This window comes from Apostichopus japonicus, chromosome 12 (assembly GCF_037975245.1).
Source record: "Apostichopus japonicus isolate 1M-3 chromosome 12, ASM3797524v1, whole genome shotgun sequence".
Lineage (NCBI taxonomy): Eukaryota > Metazoa > Echinodermata > Holothuroidea > Aspidochirotida > Stichopodidae > Apostichopus > Apostichopus japonicus.
The window spans coordinates 4,842,528-4,867,053 of record NC_092572.1 but is presented as its reverse complement, the minus strand read 5'-3'; the positions used below and the strand labels follow the sequence as shown (position 1 = coordinate 4,867,053).

The following is a 24,526-nucleotide window of genomic DNA, read 5'->3' as shown; positions in this document are numbered from 1 at the left end:
GCGTTTTCGTCCCTTTTTATAAGTAAGAAGCATTGCATACGGCAGCTCAATAAGACCATGATCATTTTTGGGTTTTGGTTTCTCCGACTTTTTTTTATAGTTTTTTTAGTTTAAACTTCGTTTTTCTGAGTTAAAATTTAGTTTTTCTGACTTTTTTTCTGGTTTCTGGCTACAGACGATCAACTCACCTCTTACCAGTATGGAACTAAAATGAAAACTCATATATAAAAAGTCAGAAAACGAAAAAAAAAAGGTAGAAAAGACAAAACAGGTCGGAAAAATTATCATGCGCCTATGGAGCTGATGTAATCGTACCTTAAACACATACAATGATTTTAAGACGGAATACATATTTAACATACGCCGTATTGTTGTTCTATTAGACATAGTCAAAAGGCTACTTAACGCATAATTAAAATACAAGGTTTCAACGATGATGAACAAATATACAAGCCTCACTATTAAAAAGGGGAGAGGGTGTCACATAAGTGAAACCAGAGCCTTAGATAGAGAGAGTTGCGACAACTCATAATTGTCCGCCACACTTTATCCATTGAAATATTCGTGTATTTTATACATGAATAGAAGCCGTCGTCGGAACGAGAGTACGAGAGATCGTTCGTTGTGGGTCAATGAAAGGCGCAAAGGGGTTCCAGGGGAACAACATCGCCCCCCCCTTCTCTCCGATCGTCAGTCGGTGGAAAATACTTCAGTCTGGTTAATTGCGCATTCAGCCCGGGATATTTGGACCACTTCTACATCGCAGAATGCACCTTTTGACGTCTAATTTTGGGGCTGAGTGACCAACACCCACTCCTACATAGAAGTTGGCTTCAATGACCAAATTGCAGTGCCCCTACTTTATAAATTTCTTTATTTGCCTCTGGCCTAAGTTCAGCCCTATCTTAATCAGTCGAGGGATGTTTGGAATTTACCGTCTAACCTCCTACCATTGACATCCTATATACGCGTCAGAATTCAGGAGCCTTGTAACACTGGAGTTTTGTTTCCATGTCTTGTCTCCCGCTTGTGAGGCATGATTCCAAAACTACTTAAAATTTTTTATTTACTTATAAATGCACACATATTTAATGGCGAGGAAGGAAGAGGGAGGGGATGGTCACCTCTTTTTGGCAGGAACATGCATTATAAGTTAGTTTGGTGGAATGGAGAACATGATTGTTCACTTGGGTTACTTATATTGCAGTTTTATCATTACACAAATGGCTACTAGAGCAGTGCAAAATGTCACGTGGAGAAGGGGTGTTTTTATTATACCATTGAATTGAATAAATTCAGGAGACACTGGAGAAATAAATTATGCCGTCAAATACTGAATGGGTATGATGACCAGATATTCCAGCAGACTTTTATCAGGGATGGGGTGTGGAGAGAAGTGGGGAATGGTGTAGAAGGGATGCAAGAGGTAGGAGGGCAGGAATTATTGATTGTTTAGGGAGGGGGTATGGGCAAGAAAACAAGTAAAAGAAATTACTAAGTTGCGTTAACAATCACAGTTAATCCTGTATGCTTACGATTGAGTTATGTTTCCCAAGGACAAATAGTATTTAACATCTTCCCAGTTTGCTCTGCATGATATTTGTGAAGTAAAACCTTTATTTTTGGAGTTCTTACAGTGTATGTAATGAACAATAAAAGCGTTCCTTCTTTCAATGTCAGAAGGGAATCAGTACATTTACCACCATCGACATCCATGTTTCATGACAGTCACGTGTAGGCATAGAACATAAACACGGATACAAAATAGTACTTCCAATCACGTGACTTTAAACCTTCTGCGTCGCAACTCTCTCTGAACATCTGGAAGAATGTGTTGAACTAACCAAGAATACACTTAGCAACGACTCTATACTGATATTGAGGAGATACAGTATAGTCCAACTGCTTCTACAATACCTCATTGTAAATTCTCAGTAATAACTCCTCACATGACGATTAACAACTTGAACGTAGTAGTTAACCAATTGACAACACATAGCAAAAATGTAAAGTGGATTCTACCGTTTTTCATCTGAAAAGTGGTGTAGGGCTTCAACTTACTAAAAGTGGACCCCTTTATTTTGGAATAATAAAATCACAATGAAAACGCACTAAGAACTTGATAACCAAAATATATCCAGTTCTCCAATTAAAAGGATATTTCCATGGCTTAATAAACATTAGTTTACTGTTTTAGTTATTTGCTGAAAATCTCTATCATCTTTAGGTAAAACCAAATCAGTGTAGCATCTTATATCATCACAAATTTGACGAATGTATCTGGCTATATTGCTATATATAGATTCTTCTACAAAAATGCAAAAATCATTCCTCCACCGATGGAAACAATATTCTATTAGTTAACTAGAAAATTGATGAAATTTGAAATCTAAGCTAACATTTAATAGGTTAGTACAGCATTTCAAGATCATCTGCCGTCGTCACAACACCTCAATTACTATCTATGATCAGAACGTTGATAATAACTCTCTGCTATGATACACATTCTTGAGTAGGAACGATTTGTACGGTAAAGGGTATACGTTAAAACAACCATATCTAGCATTAGTAACAGGATATTACGATGGTGGTCACATATAAGAATAGGCATATATAAAGACTACCATTTCTTTTCAAAGACAGTCACTTTGCCTACTGCGGGAATAACCTATAAAGCTACCGTCTACACCATAGCCATTGACAAATATAATAGGATATAAAAGTGTAAAGCTGTAGTACATACAGAGAGTGTAATACTTACATTGCAAGTCAATGTTATTCACTTGTGTGATGTTGTTGCGTGATCTAGGATCCTCGAATCAGTCTTCGTTAGCTTAAAAAAGATAGCCGCACCGCAAATGATAACGAAGAGTATCTTGTGATGTAACCCGAAGAGGAGGAAATTATTCCGATGCGTTGGGAATGACTTAATGGAAAGGCGACGTATGAACATTACTCGTGAGAGTAGCAATATAAAAGCAGATTATTAAACTAAACAAAACTGATAGCGTGACTGATAACAACGCCCACTGTAACACGTACGTGACTATTCATTGAGCTCCATTTTTTTTTCTTTTGTGGTATACACAAACGCCTACTCAAACAATATCACAACAGTTTCTGTTATGTTTCATTCAGTAGCTCAGCTAAATGCTTTCAATTGAGGTTTACCTATATCACGCGATTTTGCCATTTCGTCATTTTTCCTTCGAAATTTGAAGGTCAAACAATATCACAACAGTTTCTGTTATGTTTCATTCAGTCAGGGTAGTTTTAGCTCAGCTAAATGCTTTCAATTGAGGTTTAGCTATATCACGCGATTTTGCCATTTCGTCATTTTTCCTTCGAAATTTGAAGGTCATATGAGGTCACGAGAGGTCATTTTCTGTAAAAGTGCTACTCCCCCAGAGCTTATCCAATTTTATGGAAATGTGTATTCAACGTTTGCATGGTGGCGAACAAAAGTTGTTCAGGCAAAGAAATTTTGTCTTCAAAATTTGCCCATATTAAGTTTCAGTTGTGATGATCTATTGAACAGCTCATCGGTTGACCACTCCTGTGTCAAATTTAGTGGAACTGTCCCACGATAGTTAATCATAACATTTCCATACTTCAAAGTATCTTCGGCTATTACCATTTAATCATTAGTTTTATTAGATGTTGTTTCATTTAGTGACGTGACGTCAGTGTAACTGGCCGAAGTTAAGATAAATCAACGATGAGACAAACCCAACACAAATAGCGAAGTGGTCAAGTTAATTGCATTATTTCAGGGTGACTGACTTGTACATGCAGAAACGGCAATCTTGGAGGTTACTAGAGGTTTCTATTTGGAGACTTTCACGCACTGAATATTCATTTTATGTTCATTCTATTATTGCATAAATGAAACTAGGTTGTGTTTATACTGTTGGTTCTTTGTTATTACAATGTGGCATATTTTATCCCTTGTAATACCCTAGTAATAGGTAAAACGATCTTGCATAAATAGTTCGTGACTATATGTCACCAAATGTGTCACTAAAACAGAACTAGCATTGTTTAACACAGGTGGCAGGTGCCTACAGTGGACTTACGACCTTCCTACCGGTTTCGAACCTCTAGACGTACAATCAGCGTCCATATCCTAGTGGTTCGGTGTTCCAAGAGGCCCGGGTTCGAATCCCGGTGGGAGGCTGGAAGTTTCTTCACTGCTCTGGATTGTCCAACTCACTACAACTTCAATTTGATATTTAAGGTCAAATGTCATTTGACGTCAAGTGGTTCAAATGTGAAAACGTTGTGACCACCATAGCTAAGGAAAAATAAATAACATTGACAAGTGTTTCATGAGGTGTCATTTTGAGTATAACTGTAACTGTAACTATTTTAACTGGAATAAAGTCATCCAAGAAACCTCGGTAGAGCTTTGTTTACTGGTTTAAACATACTACAAAGCTAGCTCTGAAATTTAAATATTCAAGAATACTACTTACAGTAATCATAGAATTTTTACTATTCAAATTTATTTCATTCTGTAATCATCGTTCATTTGAAAAACAATTTTAATTACAAATTAAATTTATCTTTTTATCTTTTTTTTCAAAACAAATATTTACAACTTTCTAATATTGAAAACAACTGTTTCTGCTAAAAATGATCATAAGAGAAGGGAAAAGAGGATGGGAGGAAAGGAAATGACACCGTTATCTTACCTATGTACTAAATTATTCGCACCAAAAAATGGATAACCCTCTCAGAAACAAAATCAAATAAACGCTTACCTGAGACTCTGCATGCGTTGCTGCTATTGTTCCTTGTATATTACACCGTTGTAGTACATTTTACAGCAGAATGGATAAATGTTATTCATTGAATAGCCATATGACGGATGAATCACCAGGACGCTTGTGTTACCATTGTGTTATATATTATGTAGACCGTGTACTGTGTCATAGAAGGTAATCAGTGGTGAACCAGAACTATAGTTGTGTTATGCACTCTTTCATTCAATCTGGGATAAAAAAAAAGAGAAAACTAGTTAATCTTAACCTTTAAAAATACTTCTTACAGTAAACAAATCGACTGTGAAGAAATGTTGTAATTGTTTCCTAGGCGTGACCGGAAATTAAATACTAAAAAATGATAAATGAAAAGGTTAAATAGAACTGAAGCGTGCATCCTGACTGCTCGCAACATATAATACCGGTGACTAGCCAACATACATTGTTCAGCCTTCTGTGATTGTAAGTTTGATGGTCTAGCCTTGCTTATTCAATATCACATAGCCTACCCATTTAGATTCACATGGGAAATTACAGGAAATCTTTACCAAATGAGTGTAGACTTCAAATACACTATTGAGACTTATAGTCCCAGCATAAATTAGAAGATTATGTGCCACTCTTCAATCTAGCCCAATACACACATAACACATTGTTAATTGGTGTTTAGAATGCACACTTTAGTGTTGAGAATGCACTGCAGTACCCAGTAGAAGCCTATAGGCTACTCACTGTCATTGCACTTGTGTATTGCGAAACGCCAACGAAACGCCAACGGTTACACGGTACTGCGTAGCGTAACACTATAACCATAATACAGTACTAGTGCCAATGGCCTAACAATTAACTTTAATTTTACCTTCAAGTTAAGGAGTTAAGGGAATAACAGGTAGGCCGATGATGGCAGTTAATACTTCCATTCTTCTAAAGACCTTCTTGGGTGATTTACGGTTGAAAGTTGCTTAGAGTATGAAACTATGTCAAGCCCAGCAAAATGCCGTTGCCTCTCGGTCTCGAAATTGAATTGAATCGAATTGAGTTAAAATACATTAGTCCGTCGACACCGACTAAGCTACGATTATGGCGCAAATCGGGTGTCCGTATCGTTCTTAGTCCATCGGTTTAAATACCTTAGTCCGTCGACACCGACTGCGATTAAACATTCCTTAGTCAGTGTAAAATGACTAAGAAGCAGTGATGGAACGAAGATTTTTGCTAGCTACTGTGCATTGACTAACGTTACAGACTAATTTAACGTTAGTCCGTTGCAATATTGACTAGTTTATTTTTTCAGTGCTGGAAGCTCAAGCTTTTCATAAATCTTTGTTTTCTCGTAGTGAGTGTAAAGCACAAAAGCACATCTCAGAAAAATTTAATGTATGTATAGGTGGTACGTATTCTAAGCTTTGCTTCTTAGACATCATCAGGACTTTGTGAATTGTCCTCATCCAGTCTTCAAGGTCTTGGGCATAGTTGTTGTGTGTCCTTTTATCATTGAGTTCATAATGTCGATAATGCGGATAATGTGGTCAACGGGTAAAGGATCTCGCACCCAAGCATTATTTCCGCCGGAGAATGTCAAGTGGACATTTCTGGCAATATCCACTCACTTTTTCAGCATGACAGGTGAAAATTATAGTTTACCAGTGGGTTAGTTCTTCTATATTGCTGATTTAAATATAGTGTGTGTTGGTTGTTACAGAATGATATTTCCAAATACCTGTTCTTCCACAGCCAAAGGTCAACAAAGCTACACAATTGAAGCGTGTAACCATGCTCTCCTATTAATACTATTGACAATAGGGAAGGTGAAATGCCAAATATTGAAAACCTATGATGCAGGGATATGGATATGGACACTATGTATGTTAAGTTCCTTTGTCATAAGGAGTAGATATACCCTAGTGTTTATGGTAGTGGCCAATGATTATTGTAGGTCAACAAAAATCCAACACTGAATTCTTAAAAAAATTTGAGCGGAAAGTTGGATAAATACTATATGCCTATTTGGAATGGATACAATATTCAGTCTAACTCTCCAAGTAGACCTTGTTATTGAATTTGGCCATAGTTGACGAGGGGTTGCAAACAGATTTGTAGGTTGTATTAGGTTGATACGAGGGATCAAGTGGGTGATGCTCCGGGATGACAACAAAGACAGTTTGCCTTGCTGTTTGTTGTGGGTATATTTTTCATTTGAATTTTCCAATCAGAATTTTTTACGCCAGTCGCCCATACCTCTGTATTGAAATATCATATAGCCTAAGTAATGCATACTTACACACAAAAATGAGGTGGAGCATATCAAATGTGCACTGTTGTGTGCGACCGAAGTAGATACTAACAATGGAAACAATTGCATAAACTCTGTAACTATAGGAACTTTTCTGCCATAAGACTAGTAGGAATATAATCAACTGAACTCTACATGTACTGTAGTATTTGTTCGAAATGACGATGCTCATTTTAACAAAAGGTTTATGGCTCTAGCCTTTCATTCCTGTGAATAAAGATAAGACTACAGCAGTTTGTTCGTTGTCTTTGCCGCATTCATGCAAAGCTTACATATTGTGCGATGTAGACCAATCGGGTTGTAAACATGCAAGGAAAATCATTTTCTCACAATTCTCTTGAATAATTGTTATGCTGTGATGTTGAAATCATGTTTGTCCACGACAGTTCTTTTCTGTGACGTCATTGCTTAAAGATAAATTGGAGTTGCGACACCATTCAGGGTTGTGACACTTACAATCGCAAGTACTCGACCCCAATACTTTTGAGTTTAGATCCAACACTAACAGTGTGTTGGTCTGACACATTAAACTCCAGAATTAGGTAGGTTTAGTGTCGATGAATGGCTTTAGTTGTTTAAGTTTCTTACTTCGAAAGATAACGTTATTATGAATGTCGATTATCCTACATGGACGAAATCTGTTAGCCATTTTAAAAACTACAGTTAGTGTCAGTGTAACTTTACACATTGTTAATATTCTGTATGATTCTTCTAGAGCTCGATGAGGTATTTGCCTTTATGATCCTGGTTAATATGCTATCGAAGGAGGACATTATATGCAAGAAAATCGGAAGCGGTTTGGTAAGATTTTTTGCAATTTAGTAGTGCATCATTAGTAATAGGATACTTTAAGAATATTTATTGCAAAGTGTATAAATTTTATATTATTTGTCAATGATGAAGTTAATGGAACATTTTAGATATTATTTAAAGGATATCTAGAGATTTCCCTTAAACAACGTCTCTTACAACCGCTGCAAAATTCGGCATAGATTCTGCCTAGCAACCCGCACTAAATATACCCCAAACTTAATGCCTAAAACGCTCCTTGTACGACATTATAAATGGCCCGGTAACTGTGTAGAATCCGATACACGATTAACTGACCAACTACTGACCAATACTGACCAAGCCAGTAAGATTGAAAAGCGCAATAACCCAGCAATAAACTGATACTTAAATTGCATATACTAGGGACCTCCCAGCTTAAACATTAAAACAGGGAGTGTTTATGGAACAACTCCCTGGTTAAAGTAAGAAACATTTTATAACGGAAAACAGGCAAGATAGAACATACATACACACGAGAAAAGTAAGTTGCTTTCTCGTAACATAATATTATTATTCTTTGGGGGGCGCCACCTTTTTCTTTCCGACTACTAAGATGTGTTGAATCGTTTGGTAACTATTTGCCACGTTTGGTTGGTTAGATGCGAGCATTTAGCCTTAATCTTGCTCATTAGCTAACCATTGAATGTGATAGTATGTGAGTATACTTCTTTTATTTTTCCATTGCTTATTTGGGATTACAAAATGTTCAATCCCAGTTATTCAGGGCTTACACGTTACCTGGTTGTTAGGGTTTTGTTTAGTCATAAGAGGTTGTTTATTGTAGATTTTTGGGTATCTTTATTATTGCATGTACTTCACATCTATGCTTGGAATTTCTATTTATCATCACAGCTCATTCAGTATGTCTCTTTTCCCTCGGGCTTTCAATTGCGTGATATGTAAGCATTGTTGTATATGCATAACGATTGTCCCAGGTACGTGTAGGTCATGCTTTGGATGAAAGGAGTTTAGGTTGGAACTTTTGATTACTCAGTCGTATACAGTTACATATGATGTGTTCCATGCGATGATATTGAAGTGGACAATTTTAGATAACCACAAGTAAGACAGTACTTTCTTACCTTGTCAATGCTTTTTTCGGCCTTGTGCATCAGCACAGTTGATATGTCGTCAGGTATGTAACCTAGTGCTTTGCTTCATAACATATGTTTTATCTTAATTTGTTATTTGGACATAGTTTTTCCTTTGTTTCTTTCGGTTTTACCGTCATCTCAATCATGCGCCCACATTTGAACGTGTATTGAATTTCTTCGGAACGAACACTTGTAATAAACTGCTGGCAAACGTTCAGAATATTTTTATTGTAGTGCGCATGCGCGCCACAATATCGGGAATAATAGCCTATTTCATCATCTACATGGCTGTCCGGTGAATGCCAGCTGTACATACACTCTTAACAGCAATCTCAAATTCACAGGTTGGCTATGTAGCAAAAATCCAGACCCAAACTTGCGAATAATTAAGGCGGCGAACAGTAAATTCCGCACACGTAAAGAATACAAATCTCCTTGAGTAGCAAAATTCTCCAAAACAATACATAAACTTCGTTCGTGAAGAAGACATGTAACATTTGAACGCATTTGAGTTTAAAACATCCTGCACAAAACTTGCAAGCAACAAATGTTAACAGTATTTATTCGCAACGACTCGGTGTTATTTGGTGATCTCGGGCACGCACAGCGATGTGTGGTGTGTTTTGGATGTTGATAAACCAGGGCCAGGAAATCCATCAAGCGGTATTTAACAGACCGGAGAGTGTAAAATTTGTGAAATGAAAGACCTACATTGTCTTTTTTAGATTAATCGTGCATTATACCTTCGTAAACCACCGTGTGTTTGCAAAATTTCACTTACTAGGCGAGGATACAGTAATGTTAAGATGTTGTTCAATTTGACCAATCAGTGTCCAGGACTCTGTGTATTCTCTGTCACGCCCTAAACAGAAGTGGGTCGTGGTTGCAATATGTTAATCCGTGATGGTTAAGTCTAAATTTCTTGTTCATATTACAGGCGCATGCTAGCTAGAGTACTGTTTATAAATATAGCCTAGCTTTGGTATATTGCTAATTCGTGACTTAAATAACTTCAAAAGGGTTGCAGTAACAAAGAACCCTCCATTGAATATGTATCTAATGTACACTGAGAAACGTCTCTGAGTACAAAGAAAAGGGAAAGGAACTTGATGGTATATAAGTTATAATCGAAATGAATGATTTACTTTTAAATGACTCTTACAAAGTTCCACGTGGAGTGCAAACCGTGTGTAACAATATGATGACAGTAAATACTAAGATATTTATTTTCATCGCTATATGGTCTGCTCTTACCTCAGTTTACATTTGTTTATTTTTGTATAAGTAATTCGTACCTTTTATTTTCTTAAATTTGTTTTACATGACCAAACATCATCCAACATATATTTGTGTATGAAAACAACATGGAAACAGAGCAAAATGAAATATAATAATACTAAAAAATTTAAATATCTATTTCAGCTATCCAGCACAATAACATTATGTATCGCTTCATGTTACTGAACAATGTATTCAGAGGAGGTTAACAATTTCAAAATATAGGCTATGTCAGTTGATTACAGTAATCCTTTGTAATAATGAAATTGTATACAGCATGTCCCATTTTAACGCCTCAAACCCCGATTGGCTGGTTTTCAATTTCAATTTTTTTTTTCGATTTTTTTCGATAGGAAATGGACTAATTTTAATATTATGTACGAACATAAGCATATTTATTATGTTCCAATAACAGCCTATATATTACGAACGAACATTAGCTTATATATTATCTACGAACATAATCATAATCTATGGTTAAACAAACATAAAATTAGTGGTGACAAAAACCTACACAGGCTATTATCTTTAACACTCGTACGCAGGGTGGGGGGGGGGGGGGCGCGACTGGTGCGTGAGCACTTCCCTATTCATTTGTCATTTGTGCTGCTTGGGCAGTTAACAGTAACTGCTTCAAATTTCACAAAACAAATTGATATAGTTGCATAACTTTTGCACCGTTTTGATCAAAGTAGACCCCTCCACTAGAACAAATCCTGTGGAGATTAATATCAAAATTCGAGTCTCTGCATGCTACATTTAAACTTGTTTTAACTCCTTTCTTGTATTCCTCGTGTGTGATTGACATACTACATATCGCAAAATTCTGCTCCATTTTCTTGTTCCTGTCATTCAGCGGATACCCGCGATAACGAACTATCAACAGCTAATGCAATATATAGAGTTGCATGAGTCTGCATTGTTGCATCACGTGTAGGTAACCAATAGTGAAACATGAGCGATGCCAAGCTATGTCAATAACCCTATATAACAATGAATCCTATCAATCCTATAGACACCATGTAACACTTACTACACACCCGCATCGTTCCAATCTCAACCCAAAGTCTCTCTGATACCAAAGACACGTGGTTTGTAATTAAATTTCTCATGGAATTAGTTTTCCCCATACATAGTGTGTACTTACGTCGATGATTGAGCCTACACAGCAAGTTTAGGAAGAATATTCTTTTAACTTGATAAAAAACAGATAAATGAACACAAACCGTATGGGACCACTGAAATGATAATGAGCGCTAAGTAGAGGGTCATCTTGGTTTTCTCTGGCTGTCGTGTTGGCGACGTCTTCCAGTTGCTTCGATTGAAAATACTATATGAAAAAAGTTTCATCTAAGCTTATACAAAACTGTAGTGTAGTATGACAGCAGAATTAAAACGTAGCATTGATTAGTATAATAGAAGGATGTGACTTTACTTTGCATCAAGGCTTTAATTAATCCTATAACACCTCAAAAAATATAAACACAGCAGAAGACACGTGATTATTTTTATTGAAACAACAGTCTGGTTGCGTACTGAAAACATGTTTAATGGCCCCCATTTGATTTTAATGGTTTCAGAAGTAGCAGCAGTTACAAAACAAAAGATGTTTGACTTGACTAAATTTTATGAAGGAGAACACTAACTTCATCATTATATTTCCTTCCTTTGTACCAAATTTGTGTAAAATGGGTATATTCAGTTGCTATGACAACATAATACAAATATTCAACAACACAATAGACGTAGTTTTCTACCAACGGTAGGATTTTACGTATGTACACGTTTTTACGACTCCTTAACCAAATGAATAAATCCCTTTCATAATACGTTAGGAACGAATGTAATTTAATGTACAGATCTTTGGCTTCAGGGAAGTAATCACATTGCGCTTTTGATGTAGTACTGAAAATGACGAATTAACGTCATCAATAGGACTGCTAGTATCCATAAAGGTTAACTCATCCTCCTGTTGGACTGATAATTAAATCAAGGTCACCGCATTTAAACCGATGATAACCCCTAACCACCCCCCGTCGCACAACAAAAATCGCCATTATCATAAAATCATAAAAAAAAATCACAGTAATTCCAATCATAATCGTAACCGTAACCGTAACCGTAATCGTATTCATAATCAGTATCATAATCATAATCATAATCGTAATCGTAATCATATACATCATGATCATAATCATAATCAAAATTATAATCATAATTATAACCATCATTATAATCATAATCATAATCTTAATCGTAATCGTTATCATAAACATCATGATCTTAATCATAATCAAAATTATAATCATAATCATAACCATCATTATAATCATAATTATCATCATAATAATCATAATAATAATAATAATCATAAATATAATCATAATCGTAATTAATATACAATCTTTGTGTTGAAAGTTTGTCGTAGTAATTTAAGTCTAGCATTGTCGTAAAAGTGATTACAGTTGGGCATAATCAAGTTAAGATTTGACAATACGCCGATGATGCTGTTGTTTTTCTTGATGAGACATTATCTTCTTTAAATGCAACTCTCAACTTATTCAATGGCATCAGTTTGGCATCTGGCCTTAAACTATTCATATCTCGAAGTCAGATAATATCCCCTGGGGCCTTTTGTCAACAAGTTGTCTTCGTTTGCTTGAATTGAAAAAAAAATAATAATATTAGTTTTGGTCCTGTCCGTTTTGGGGGGATTTTTTAACCATGACGGGAGTGACCTATGTAGACTCAATTAAATATTTTGAAGCTTTCAAGACTAAAAAGCTGCCTCCGTTTATGGTCGGGTAGAGATCATAGAGATACCTTAGGCGGGTAGAGATAGGCCGTATTACTTTACAAAAATCACTTGCTCTTTCGCAGCTGGTTTCCCTTTTTTCGGTTCTACCAAATCCCCCCGTTTCGTTTATTAAAGTGTTATTATATATTTCATTTGGTACGGTAAGCCCGATAAAATAAATCGTCCTGTTTTGGTATACCGTAACAAAGGTGGTTAAAAGGCCATTCATTCTAAGAGGTTTAGTCATAGTTTGAAATGTGCGTGGATTCGGCGCTATTGTGATAATTGAAAAGAGTTGTGGAAGACATTCTTTGACTTTGATCTCTCCAAGTTGGTAAAAAAATGTTTTATTGTAATTGCCTCGCATTTGATGTTTTAATAACTAATCTATTTTTTTAAGCAAGTTGTTCGTTCATGGTGTGATGCAACATAGGGTACATCTACTATAGCTCTGTTGATTATTAGCGTCAAGTGATTTGAAATAACTCTTGCATAAAGATTAATAAGGATATTGGTTTCGTTCTTCATACGGTAGAGGTAATTTATATGTTCATGATATTTTTGAACAAGATGGTGTGTCATATACGTTTGACAGGTTCAAAGCCATCATAATACTATGAACTTCCCCTTCACTCGTTATTTTAATAAAGCTCTGAAACATAGATCAATTTCTCAATCTGTATATAATTATGATCTGGAAAAGTAGCCAAAACTCCCACTTCCATTAGAAAGTGGAATACTCCTTTTAAATGCATTGAAGTCTCGTACCAAACCGCGTGTCGCCCTCTGCAAAATAATTTAACATTCCGTTGCTTGCGAGTGAAGTTTCCTTCTTGTCTCTACGAAATGCAGTAAATCCTAGACCTGAGATGTCCAGCGCTGCTATGTTCACTGTGTTGTGGGTATTGACCGTAGCTGCATGTATTGACTGTACACTAGAGTCTAATTACCGACGGTAGCAAGCTGCGTGTGTACTTTCTGGGATCGATTGTGGTGTCTAACACTTTTGTTACACCTCATGCCAAACTAAGTCAGATAACCGGCATGAGACGTTTCTTCGTGCGCGAGTCTTCACTCCCTTCAACGACTTAAATCCCGATGTTGGGACTGGATTTTTAAGATGTCACGTTTGTCAGTAAATAAAGCGAAGATATGTTATTATCAGTTTAGGTTTTTACACAGGATTCTACCGACCAATAGACTTTCAAACTCGATGGGAAAAGAACTAAGCACCTCTATGTTCATTTTTTACAACTGAAAACAAGACTTTGGATTATCTTTTCTTTTCTTTTTTTAATTCTCGACGTTAAAAAGAATTACTTAACAAGCAGATCTTTTTACAAAGCAGGATATTTTATTCGGGTATAAAAAGTCACCTTACAATTTCCTTGTCCCTTATTCATTTGAAATATTTCTTTTTTTCTATCAACAGAGAAAAGAAAAAACAGCCTTTAACATCTTCTTTTTACAAATTAAAAGTTATTCTACAAGTTGAAATTTTTACATATATATGTAGAAATATGGATAAAACCTCAAAGAAATTTTTTGCTCTTCAGAAATTAAAAAATTCTCTGTCCAGTATTGGTTTATCATGATAACCGTTTTAGATCAGTTTGTTTAACTTTAATATTAAAATAAAATCAAACTGTTAGCAAACTGATTATCCACTAGAAAGCCTGTGTAGGAGAATGTGTAAAAGTAACAGACATACTGTATTTTCTCTGCGTGTTTTTGTCCCTTCTGTTACTGTTACTTGTCATTTAGCCTTTGAAGAAGATCGTGCTAGATCGAAACGTCAGGCCAACTTACTTTTACACAACTTTAGTATTACAAAGGTTTACTATAGTAGGTTAATGGTATATCTGCTTGAAACCCAATACCAGCAAAACAGACGAAGGTCGTCCCGTTATTGACACGATTTAGTTTACATTGGTTCGTGGAACTCATTAAACCTTTACCTGTTCTTTATACGGCATTATCATCTTGGTACTTCCTATTTGATATGTAGTGAGTTTTCTTATTGAAGATTTTGATAGAACGCTACCCTCTCATTGTATTCTATGTGTTTCGATGCTATACCTATACTATACCAAAGCTACTGTAAAATATGTATGTGTTCAATGTAAGTTCCCCTGCATGTTAAGAAATCATGGTAAACTGAAGGTATCACATCACAATTAGAATAGTGCACGTCCGCCTCAAAAGGTTAACCATTGTCGGAAAATAGCCCTAAATTTGCTTACTGTGTTGATTGCTTCTCATTTTCTGAGTCATCAACATTCTTGTTGATGCTTGGATGATGAAGAGGATGATATAAACTACTGATGGTATAGAGATCTAGATGATTTGAAGGTGATTTAAGGTATTTTAGAAAATCTTGGCTGAAACAAGAAGATTTCGCAGCGACAGCTTGAAGATGGGAAGGGGAGTACTATGATAAATTTTGAGCTCTTCTAGCTCAAAATCAAAAAGGCCATGGTGGCAAAAGTTGAATGTTGAAAGTTGAACAAGGGAACATCGGAGGACAATTGCCTCCCAGCCCCCCCCCCCCCCCCCATCATCCGCCACTGATTATGTTAATCATCAATCCAATCAGTTAGTATTTCATCTCAGATGTGTTAACGCAAACACTCATGTTAGCTTATAGTTTCTTCAACTTTTAGTCTTTTCTAATACAAGTTAACACTAAAGCATCAGAGCAACGCAATTCATAAGCAGGACCTATCAACTTTAAATTCAAATACATTGTATAATTGTATACAATCCTGACTAATTAAGATTACATTATTATGTAAAACTGTGACGGGAAGCGGAGGAAATCATCGTCCAGATCACACCGGCCACACATATAGATACTCTATGCTGTCACTGAACGTATTACACAAGACTACTTCAATTGCTTATGGGAAGTATATGACCCATCACTATATAGGCATACAGTAAAGCACGGAGATTATCGTCAGCCACAAAATAACAAAAAATGCCAGAAACAAAACTAAGGACAGAAATACATATTTATTAACACATATTGACTCCATTTATTAGCAGTATACATACGTAACACATTATAATATACGTTGTTGTTGTTTCTTTCTTTTCTTGTGAAAACCACAGAACTTTCTCTTCTTTCTTTCTTTAAATCAAATTTAAACTTTCCGAGCTGTATTACCAGTGGGGGTCTCCACATTTACATTGCCAATCACACATTTGACAAAACCCTACCGAACATTAGGTGCATATCCTAATCTTTAATTTTCTTGTTGAATAAATTAATAATGTAATATACATTTCTACCCCTTTGGTTATACTTATTTTTAAATAGTAGCTTTAACATGATCATTTCTCCCCGAACATTTAAACCTTAGCTTTAAAAATGCGCGTTGAGGTATTTTCATAAGATCGTAAGTTGATATTTTTAGATTTGTTACATTTTTCGCCCCAGCTACATGATTGGGTATTTACGAATATGTAGAATTAATTTTCATTAATCTAAAACTTCCTTCAAGTAATATTTTGAATCGCTGTCAATACTTTGTTCCTGATTTAATTCCATTGTGAGACACTCATCCCACTCCCATTTTGCCAGACAATACGATGTTCTTTAAGTTAACAATACAACACAATCAAAGTGAAAATTCATATATATACTTTACTATGTTTTTCTTCCACTATGTCATTATAGCAGTTAAATCCCATCACTAGTTGAACAATATTTTTCGTTCCAGGGCTAACCTGGTGTTTAATTAGTAGTACTAAGACGAACCAACATGTCCGCATTCATCTTCTGATAACAAGTATATATTATATGTAAAAGTAATTGAGTCTGACGTTTCGATCTAGCAGGATCTTCTTCAGAGGCTAAATGACAAGTAACAGTAACAGAAGGGACAAATACAAACACAGAATACAGACAGGTTAATGAGCACAAAGGAGATAGATGTAAGAGGATTAGTAGAAAAAAGGATTAGTGAACAAGAAATGGAGAGACGAAAGAAACCAACAGGGGAATAGGAGAGGTAGGAGATAAACTGCAGAGGGACAAAGGCGAGAAGTATGGAGAAAAAGGTTGAAGAGAGCTATGCGAAGAGGGTTGACAGATGGGGAAACAAAGAGAGATGGAGGGGTGGGGGGGGGGAGAAGAAAGGTAAGTCATGTCCTACCTGAATGTTGAAGTATATATCATGCCTGTATGTGTTACATTATCTGAAGCTCAACAAGAGATAAGGCGAGAGTTCTTAAAGATTAAATATGTTCTTTACTTCTTTGATTCCTGTCTTTCCTTCCCTTCTTAATTAATGATGTCTTCAAGGTAATATTCACAGCAAAAATATAATATAGCCATGCAATCCCGGTCGTTATAAAGACCATATCCCATCTCAACGCAATCTTCTTCGTTGTTATAATTATTTGGTTCTCCGTCTCGCCAATTGTCATACGTCAGTGGGCTACCGTCCTCATATTTCCATTCTCCTTGAAACGAAAATACAAAGACAATAAATTAACAATACATGGAGTTGCAGATCTCATCCCAAACTTTGGGTAAATGACCACTACGAGTTCATCACTGTGACTCAAAGGAGTACATGAAAATTGTGTTTTACAGACCCCATGACCTTTGACATGTTATGTGAATAAACTTTCTACACATTCAATCATGTCATTTGGTATTTAATAAACACCCAAAAGAATAGTTTATGTTACTAAATTGATTACTAAGTTGATCACATTAGCGTTGGCGTGTTGTATCCGTTCATACACTAAAGACATATTGTCTGTGATACCCTTCTTTGAAGTGTGGACCATAATGTTATTTTGGAACATGTGTAACACCCATGCCAAGACACATACTCAACAAGTTCATTAATTAATTTGCAATATAGATATACTAAGACCCATACTCAACACGTTTAAGTCCATCGACCGTATGATCAATGAGTAGTGAGTATGATATCTAACATGGGTCATTTTGACTTCTTCGTACTCGCAAAATGGCAAAATGTTGTTTTAGTTTATTTAACCTTTCACCTCTGACATTTAATCGACGTATGATATTACATCTCAGTCTACCTTTTTTATAGTGTCACCCTATATTATCCCCACCCCCAGTTTAGTCAGACCAACCCACCAAGTTACAGTTGAGAGTCTCAAAAGGGTGGGTGTAGGATTGGCTGCAATTTTAGTATCAACAATTTTCGACATAGTACACTATTTCAAGAAAAGATCATAACAACAATAATAATATCGTTTTTACTTGTCGATTCTGATTCGTATGTGTATTAGCGGTATACCATTTGTTCATTGAGTTTACACTTAATATCCTAGTATTGTCTACGACTCAATTACCTAACTGAATATTACCTACAATATTTATTGTTCTGTCGTGTTGGTTTTTAGGTTCTAACTTCACTTGGAATTATTACTTTTTAGCATTTAATTTGTAGATTTTGTAGTCATTCTGCTTTAGCGCTTTTCGCTTCACCAGTACTTTTAATAGTTTTCGATCTCATATTCCTGTATATTTTTGTAGATTGTAATATGTATTTACTGTTTTTTTTCATTGTTCATGGCATTGTATTTTCTAGATTGTTTGTAAAGCGCACAGATGCATCGCGCGTACTGCGCTATATAAGATTTTATTTACATTACATTACATTACATTACATTACAAAGACCTCATCATCATCTTCGCTTTACTCAAATTTGTTACCCTCAGAAATATTGCATCCCATCCATTACACCCCCCCCCCCCCCACCGCAAACCCCGCTTGTCCCTCCGTCTTGTATGCGGTGGAAAACAACAGAAATATTCCGCTAGTTAGCTATTTTAAGTAATACTATATGTTAAAACCTAGAAAGGCTACTCGAATTCATCAACAAGACCTATCAATTTTAAGTTCAATAACTATTTTTGGGGATATTTTAATGCATGTCATCGATACCCAATATAAGAAACTCTATTGGTAGAGAAATGATGCTTGCAGACTTTCAGTTTTGTGAAAGTAAGTCAATGAGAGCGTTGTGACTAATGTAATCAAAATCAATCTTATTTTTTTGTCATATAATATATGCATATTTCAGGGCACAGTTTGAAGAGGTATCGACTAAATACAACGGCTGCTTTAATGTGTTTGTGTGTTACCTTCTTGTTCAGAGTCATGGATGCCTATCCAGACGAATGCATCCCCTATGTTGGCTTGATCTCGAATGGCCTTTACTTCATTATACTCCTCTTCGTTGTCAATGTGCACGAGGTGACCATTGTTGAACAATTGGCGGCATCTGTCCACTGCGTCAGACCAAGTTGACGTATAGTTACTAATCCAGTACATCGATTGGTCTATTCCAGTCATAAGTCAGTCGGTAACAAAGGAACAGAGAAAAGTGAAAAGACAAAGATTCATCTTTCAATAATTTTCCTTTGATCTATATCTTGCTAAATATTGTTTTCAATTCTCCAATTTCCCAAGATTTCAGTTTAGATTGGAATTAAAAACATTTTAAGTTCACCATGATGATATCATGTTGAAATGTCCAACACTAACTTTATAGGAAATTAAAACATGTTGATTATTATTAAAATGTCTGTCAACGGTTACTTTATATTCATAGTTGGCTACCATAGATTGAAAGCACTTACTCTTAACTCCCTCCTCTGTTGTAGAATCGAGTCGTTCAGTGGATTTCGTTGTGTCATGTTGAGCCAACGTAGTAATGTGTGTCATATCAGCGTCAGCTGCTGCTGCTGACGAAAAAAAATGAGGAACATCATGAAAGCGTTACTGGCTGGGAACACGTGAGACTTAAACATAATTTATTCTTTTAATGAGATAATTCCATAATTAAGTTATGCAATCCAATAGCTTTTGTTTTTATCGTTAATACAACAAGTAACATTTGAGACATGTGGCCAAGTAAGTAGACTTAGTCTCTAAAAGTAGAGACAATGGACACAATACGAAGATCTGTACAATCAAGATATATATAACATAATCTTACACTTAATAGACTTAGTCTCCAAAAGTAAAGACGATTGACACAATACTAAGATCTATCAAAGTAAGACATATACAATATAATCTTACACTTAATAGACTAAGTCTTCCCTGCAAAAATATAAATATAAAACAATAACACTAAATTGAAATAGGTAAAAAATCGATTGGTCTATTCCAGTCATAAGTCAGTCGTTGACAAAGGAGAGCGAAAATTGAAAAAGAATGACATCAAGATTTATCTTTCAAGTATTTACTTTTATCTATATCTTGCTAAATATTGTTATCAATTCTACTGAAATAAAAGAAATTCCTAAGATTTCAGTTTACATTGGAGTTTAAAACATTGTTAGTTCACCATGATGACATCGTTAGAAGAAATGTCCACCACTAACTTTATAAGAAATTAACACATGTTGATAATTATTAAACGGTAACTTTATGTTTATAGTTCGCTACCATCAGTCGAAAGCACTTACTCTTAACACTCTGCTTAGTTGTAGAATCGTGTCGTTCAGTTGATTTTGTTGTGTCATGTTGAGCCAATGTAGTAATCTGTGTCACATCAGCGTCAGCTGCTGCTGAAATAGAAAATATATATAGAACGGCAGGAAAGCGTTACTTGCTGGGACTACGTGAGAACTAAACATAATTTATTCTTTTAATGAGATAATTTTATAATTAAGTTGAGTAATCCAATAGCTTTTGTGTTTGCTAAGATGACATCAATGTTAGATGACGACCGTATTTCTACAATCGAACGATCAATGTGATGTCAGAAAGTTTGTATTGGAGGGATTTATAAAGTGAATTGCCAATTCTCAACATCAAAGCCCAACCAAGCGGGTGGTTGTAGATGATCGTTAATAAGACAAGTTGCATTTGAGACATGTGGCAAAATAAGTAGACTTAGTCTCTAAAAGGAGAGACAATTGACAGAATACGAAGATCTGTCAAAACAAGACATATATAAGATAATCTTACACTAAACAGACTTAGTCTCTAAAAGTAAGTACAATTGACAAAATACCAATGTCTGTCAAAACAAGACGTATATAAGATAGTCTTACACTTAATAGTTACAGTCTCTAAAAGTAGACACAATTGACGCTATACGAAGCTCTGTAAGAGCATGAAATATATAAGATAATCTTACAATTAATAGACTTAGTCTCTGAAAGTAGAGACAATTGACACAATATGAAGATCTGTCAAACCAAAACATATATAAGATAACCTTACACTTATAGACTAGGTCTCAAAAAGTAGAGACAATTGACGCAATACGAAGATCTGTAAAAGCAAGACATATATAAGATAATCTTACACTTAATAGACTTAGTCTCTAAAAGTATGAACTATTGACACAATACTAAAATCTATGAAAGCAAGACATATATAAGATAATATTACACTTAAATCAGCTAAGCTCCAACTTACCTTCACTACTTGAGGTCGTTGATGACGTACCTTGTGAAGTCCTGGTACATTTAAACGTCCCCTTTACGTGATGTTCGGTGGCTCCTGCGACCCCTCCCAAAGATTGACTAATAGCTACGTGAGAAGAATAGTATGAACATAACAAAAATATCGGTATAACATCAATACAGTTCAGATCGAATTTGTAACCGGTACTGAATTTCAACGATGCTATCATGAAAACTGCTGTTGGACCCATATAGATAATATTATGTAGTCGACTGCGTAAATGAAAAACAGGTGTAATTGTTCCGACGTAACATTTCAACATATTATCCAGATTACCGCTATTCTTTTGTGTCAGTAACAATTGCTATAACACACTTTCAAACGGACTAAAAATAATATTAGATAAAATACTTACATATTAAAATATCAGATAAATCACTAACACTCAAAACAATATATGTCTGATACCATAGCAAACATTTTTTTAATTGATTAAAATTAATAATAAATATATCCTTTGTAGACTAAGAAACGTCTCTGAGTCAAAAAAAAAAAAAAAGGAACTTGATGGTATATAAGTTATAATCGAAATGAGTGATTTACTTTTAAATGACTATTACAAATTTTCACCTTGAGTGCAAACCGTATATAACAACATGATGACATTGAATAGTAAGATGTTTCATCGCTATATGGTCTGCTCTTACCTCAAGTAGCATTTCTTTAATATTTTAAGTATTTTGACCCTTTTATTTTCTTACCATCATTTGTCTTACATGAACAAACATCATCCAATATATATTTGTGTATGAAAACAACATGGAAACAGTGAAAATGAAATATAATAATAATAATAATTATAGAAAATAACATTTGAACTATCAAACACAATTATATTGTGTATCACTTCATGGTATTGCATTGTTGTCCATGTATTCAGAGGAGGTTAACAATTTCAAAACATGGGCTATGTCAGTTGATTACAGTAATCCTTAATAATAATGACATGGATATACAGCATGGCCCATTTTAACGCATCAAACCCCCATTGCCCTGGTTTTCAATTTCAATTTTTTCGATAGGTAATGGGCTAATTTTAATATTATGTACGAACATAAGCATATTTATTATGTTCCAATAACAGCCTATATATTACGAACGAATATTAGCTTATATATTATCTACGAACATAATCATAATCTAAGGTTAAACAAACATAAAATTAGTGGTGACAAAAACCTACACAGGCTGTTATCTTTAACACTCGTACGCAGGGTGGGGGGGGGGGGACGCGACTGGTGCGTGAGCACTTCACTCTTCATTTGTCATTTGTGCTGCTTGGGCAGTTAACAGTAACTGCTTCAAATTCCACAAAACAAATTGATGTAGTTACATAACTTTTGCACCGTTTTGATCAAAGTAGACCCCTCCACAAGTACAATCCTGTGGAGATTAATATCAAAATTCCAGTCTCTGCATGCTACATTTAAACTTGTTTTAACTCCTTTCTTGTATTCCTCGTGTGTGATTGACATACTACATATCTCAAAATTCTGCTCCATTTTCTTGTTCCTGTCATTCAGCGGATACCCGCGATAACAAACTATCAACAGCTAATGCAATATATAGAGTTGCATGAGTCTGCATTGTTGCATCACGTGGAGGTAACCAATAGTGAAACATGAGCGATGCCAAGCTATGTCAATAACCCTATATAACAATGAATCCTATCAATCCTATAGACACCATGTAACACTTACTACACACCCGCATCGTTCCTATCTCAACCCAAACTCTCTAATACCAAAGACAAGTGGTTTGTAATTCAATTTCTCATGGAATTAGTTTTCCCCATATAAAGTGTGTACTTACGTCGATGATTGAGCCTACACAGCAAGTTTAGGAAGACTATTCTTTTAACTTGATAAAAAACAGATAAATGAACACAAACCGTATGGGACCACTGAAATGATAATGAGCGCTAAGTAGAGCGTCATCTCCATCTTGGTTTTCTCTGGCTGTCGTGTTGGCGACGATTTCCAGATGCTTCGATTGAAAATACTATATGTAAACGGTTTCATCTAAGCTTATACAAAACTGTAGTGTAGTTTGGCAGCAGAATTAAAACGTAGCATTGATTAGTATAATAGAAGGATGTGACTTTACTTTGCAACAAGGCTTTAATTAATCCTATAACACCTCAAAAAATGTAAACACAGCAGAAGACACGTGATTATTTCTTATTGTAACAACAGTCTGGTTGCGTATTGAAAACATGTTTAATGGCCCCCATTTGATTTTAATGGTTTCAGAAGTAGCAGCAGTTACAAAACATTAACAGAAGATTGTCTACAAAAGATGTTTGACTTGTAAATTTTATGAAGGAGAACACTAACTTCATCATTATATTTCCTTCCTTTGTACCAAATTTGTGTAAAATGGGTATATTCAGTTGCTATGACAACATAATACAAATATTCAACAACACAATAGACGTAGTTTTCTACCAACGGTAGGATTTTACGTATGTACACGTTTTTACGACTCCTTAACCAAATGAATAAATCCCTTTCATAATACGTTAGGAACGAATGTAATTTAATGTACAGATCTTTGGCTTCGGGGAAATAATCACATTGCGCTTTTTGTGTAGTACCGAAAATGACGAATTAACGTCATCAATAGGACTGCTGGTATCCGTAAAGGTTAACTGATCCTCCTGTTGGACTGATAATTAAATCAAGGTCACCGCATTTAAACCGATGATAACCCCTAACCACCTCCCCCCCCCCCCCGTCGCACAACAAAAATCACCAGTATCATAAACTCATTATCAAAAAAATCATAGTAATTCTAATCCTAATCATATTCATAATCATAATCGTAACCGTAACCGTAATCGTAATCGTATTCATAATCATAATCATAATCGTAATCGTAATCGTAATCATAAACATCATGATCATAATCATAATCAAAATTATAATCATAATCATAACCATCATCATAAATTATAATTATCATCATAATAATCATAATTATAATTTTCA

General features: G+C 35.3%; 2 protein-coding genes across 12 annotated transcripts in view; both read right to left on the bottom strand.

Moving 5' to 3' along the window:
• LOC139977427 (uncharacterized) overlaps positions 1-3,070 on the bottom strand; it is a 28,398-nt gene extending 25,328 nt beyond the window's left edge. For 2 of the 6 annotated variants that reach the window (XM_071986747.1, XM_071986750.1), the window contains exon 1: positions 2,762-3,070. The gene's annotated coding sequence lies outside the window, so the exon portion shown is untranslated. The remainder of the gene's footprint in view (positions 1-2,761) is intronic. The other 4 variants (XM_071986746.1, XM_071986748.1, XM_071986749.1 and 1 more) reach the window with 3 other exon arrangements.
• A 12,982-nt stretch (positions 3,071-16,052) lies between these two features.
• On the bottom strand, positions 16,053-23,609 carry LOC139977796 (uncharacterized). 6 transcript variants are annotated; one of them, XM_071987435.1, is made up of 6 exons: positions 23,428-23,609; positions 21,489-21,602; positions 20,528-20,629; positions 19,694-19,798; positions 19,196-19,393; positions 16,053-17,526 (listed from the first exon to the last, which is right to left on the bottom strand). In XM_071987435.1, the coding sequence occupies exons 1-6, from the start codon at positions 23,555-23,557 to the stop codon at positions 17,345-17,347; spliced, it is 831 nt and encodes a 276-aa protein (XP_071843536.1). In that variant the 5' UTR covers positions 23,558-23,609; the 3' UTR covers positions 16,053-17,344. The 6 variants fall into 6 exon arrangements, with proteins under 6 accessions (XP_071843536.1, XP_071843537.1, XP_071843540.1 ...); XM_071987436.1 differs by having other exon boundaries at positions 19,694-19,795; XM_071987439.1 differs by having other exon boundaries at positions 19,694-19,792.
• Between the last annotated feature and the right edge of the window lie 917 nt (positions 23,610-24,526).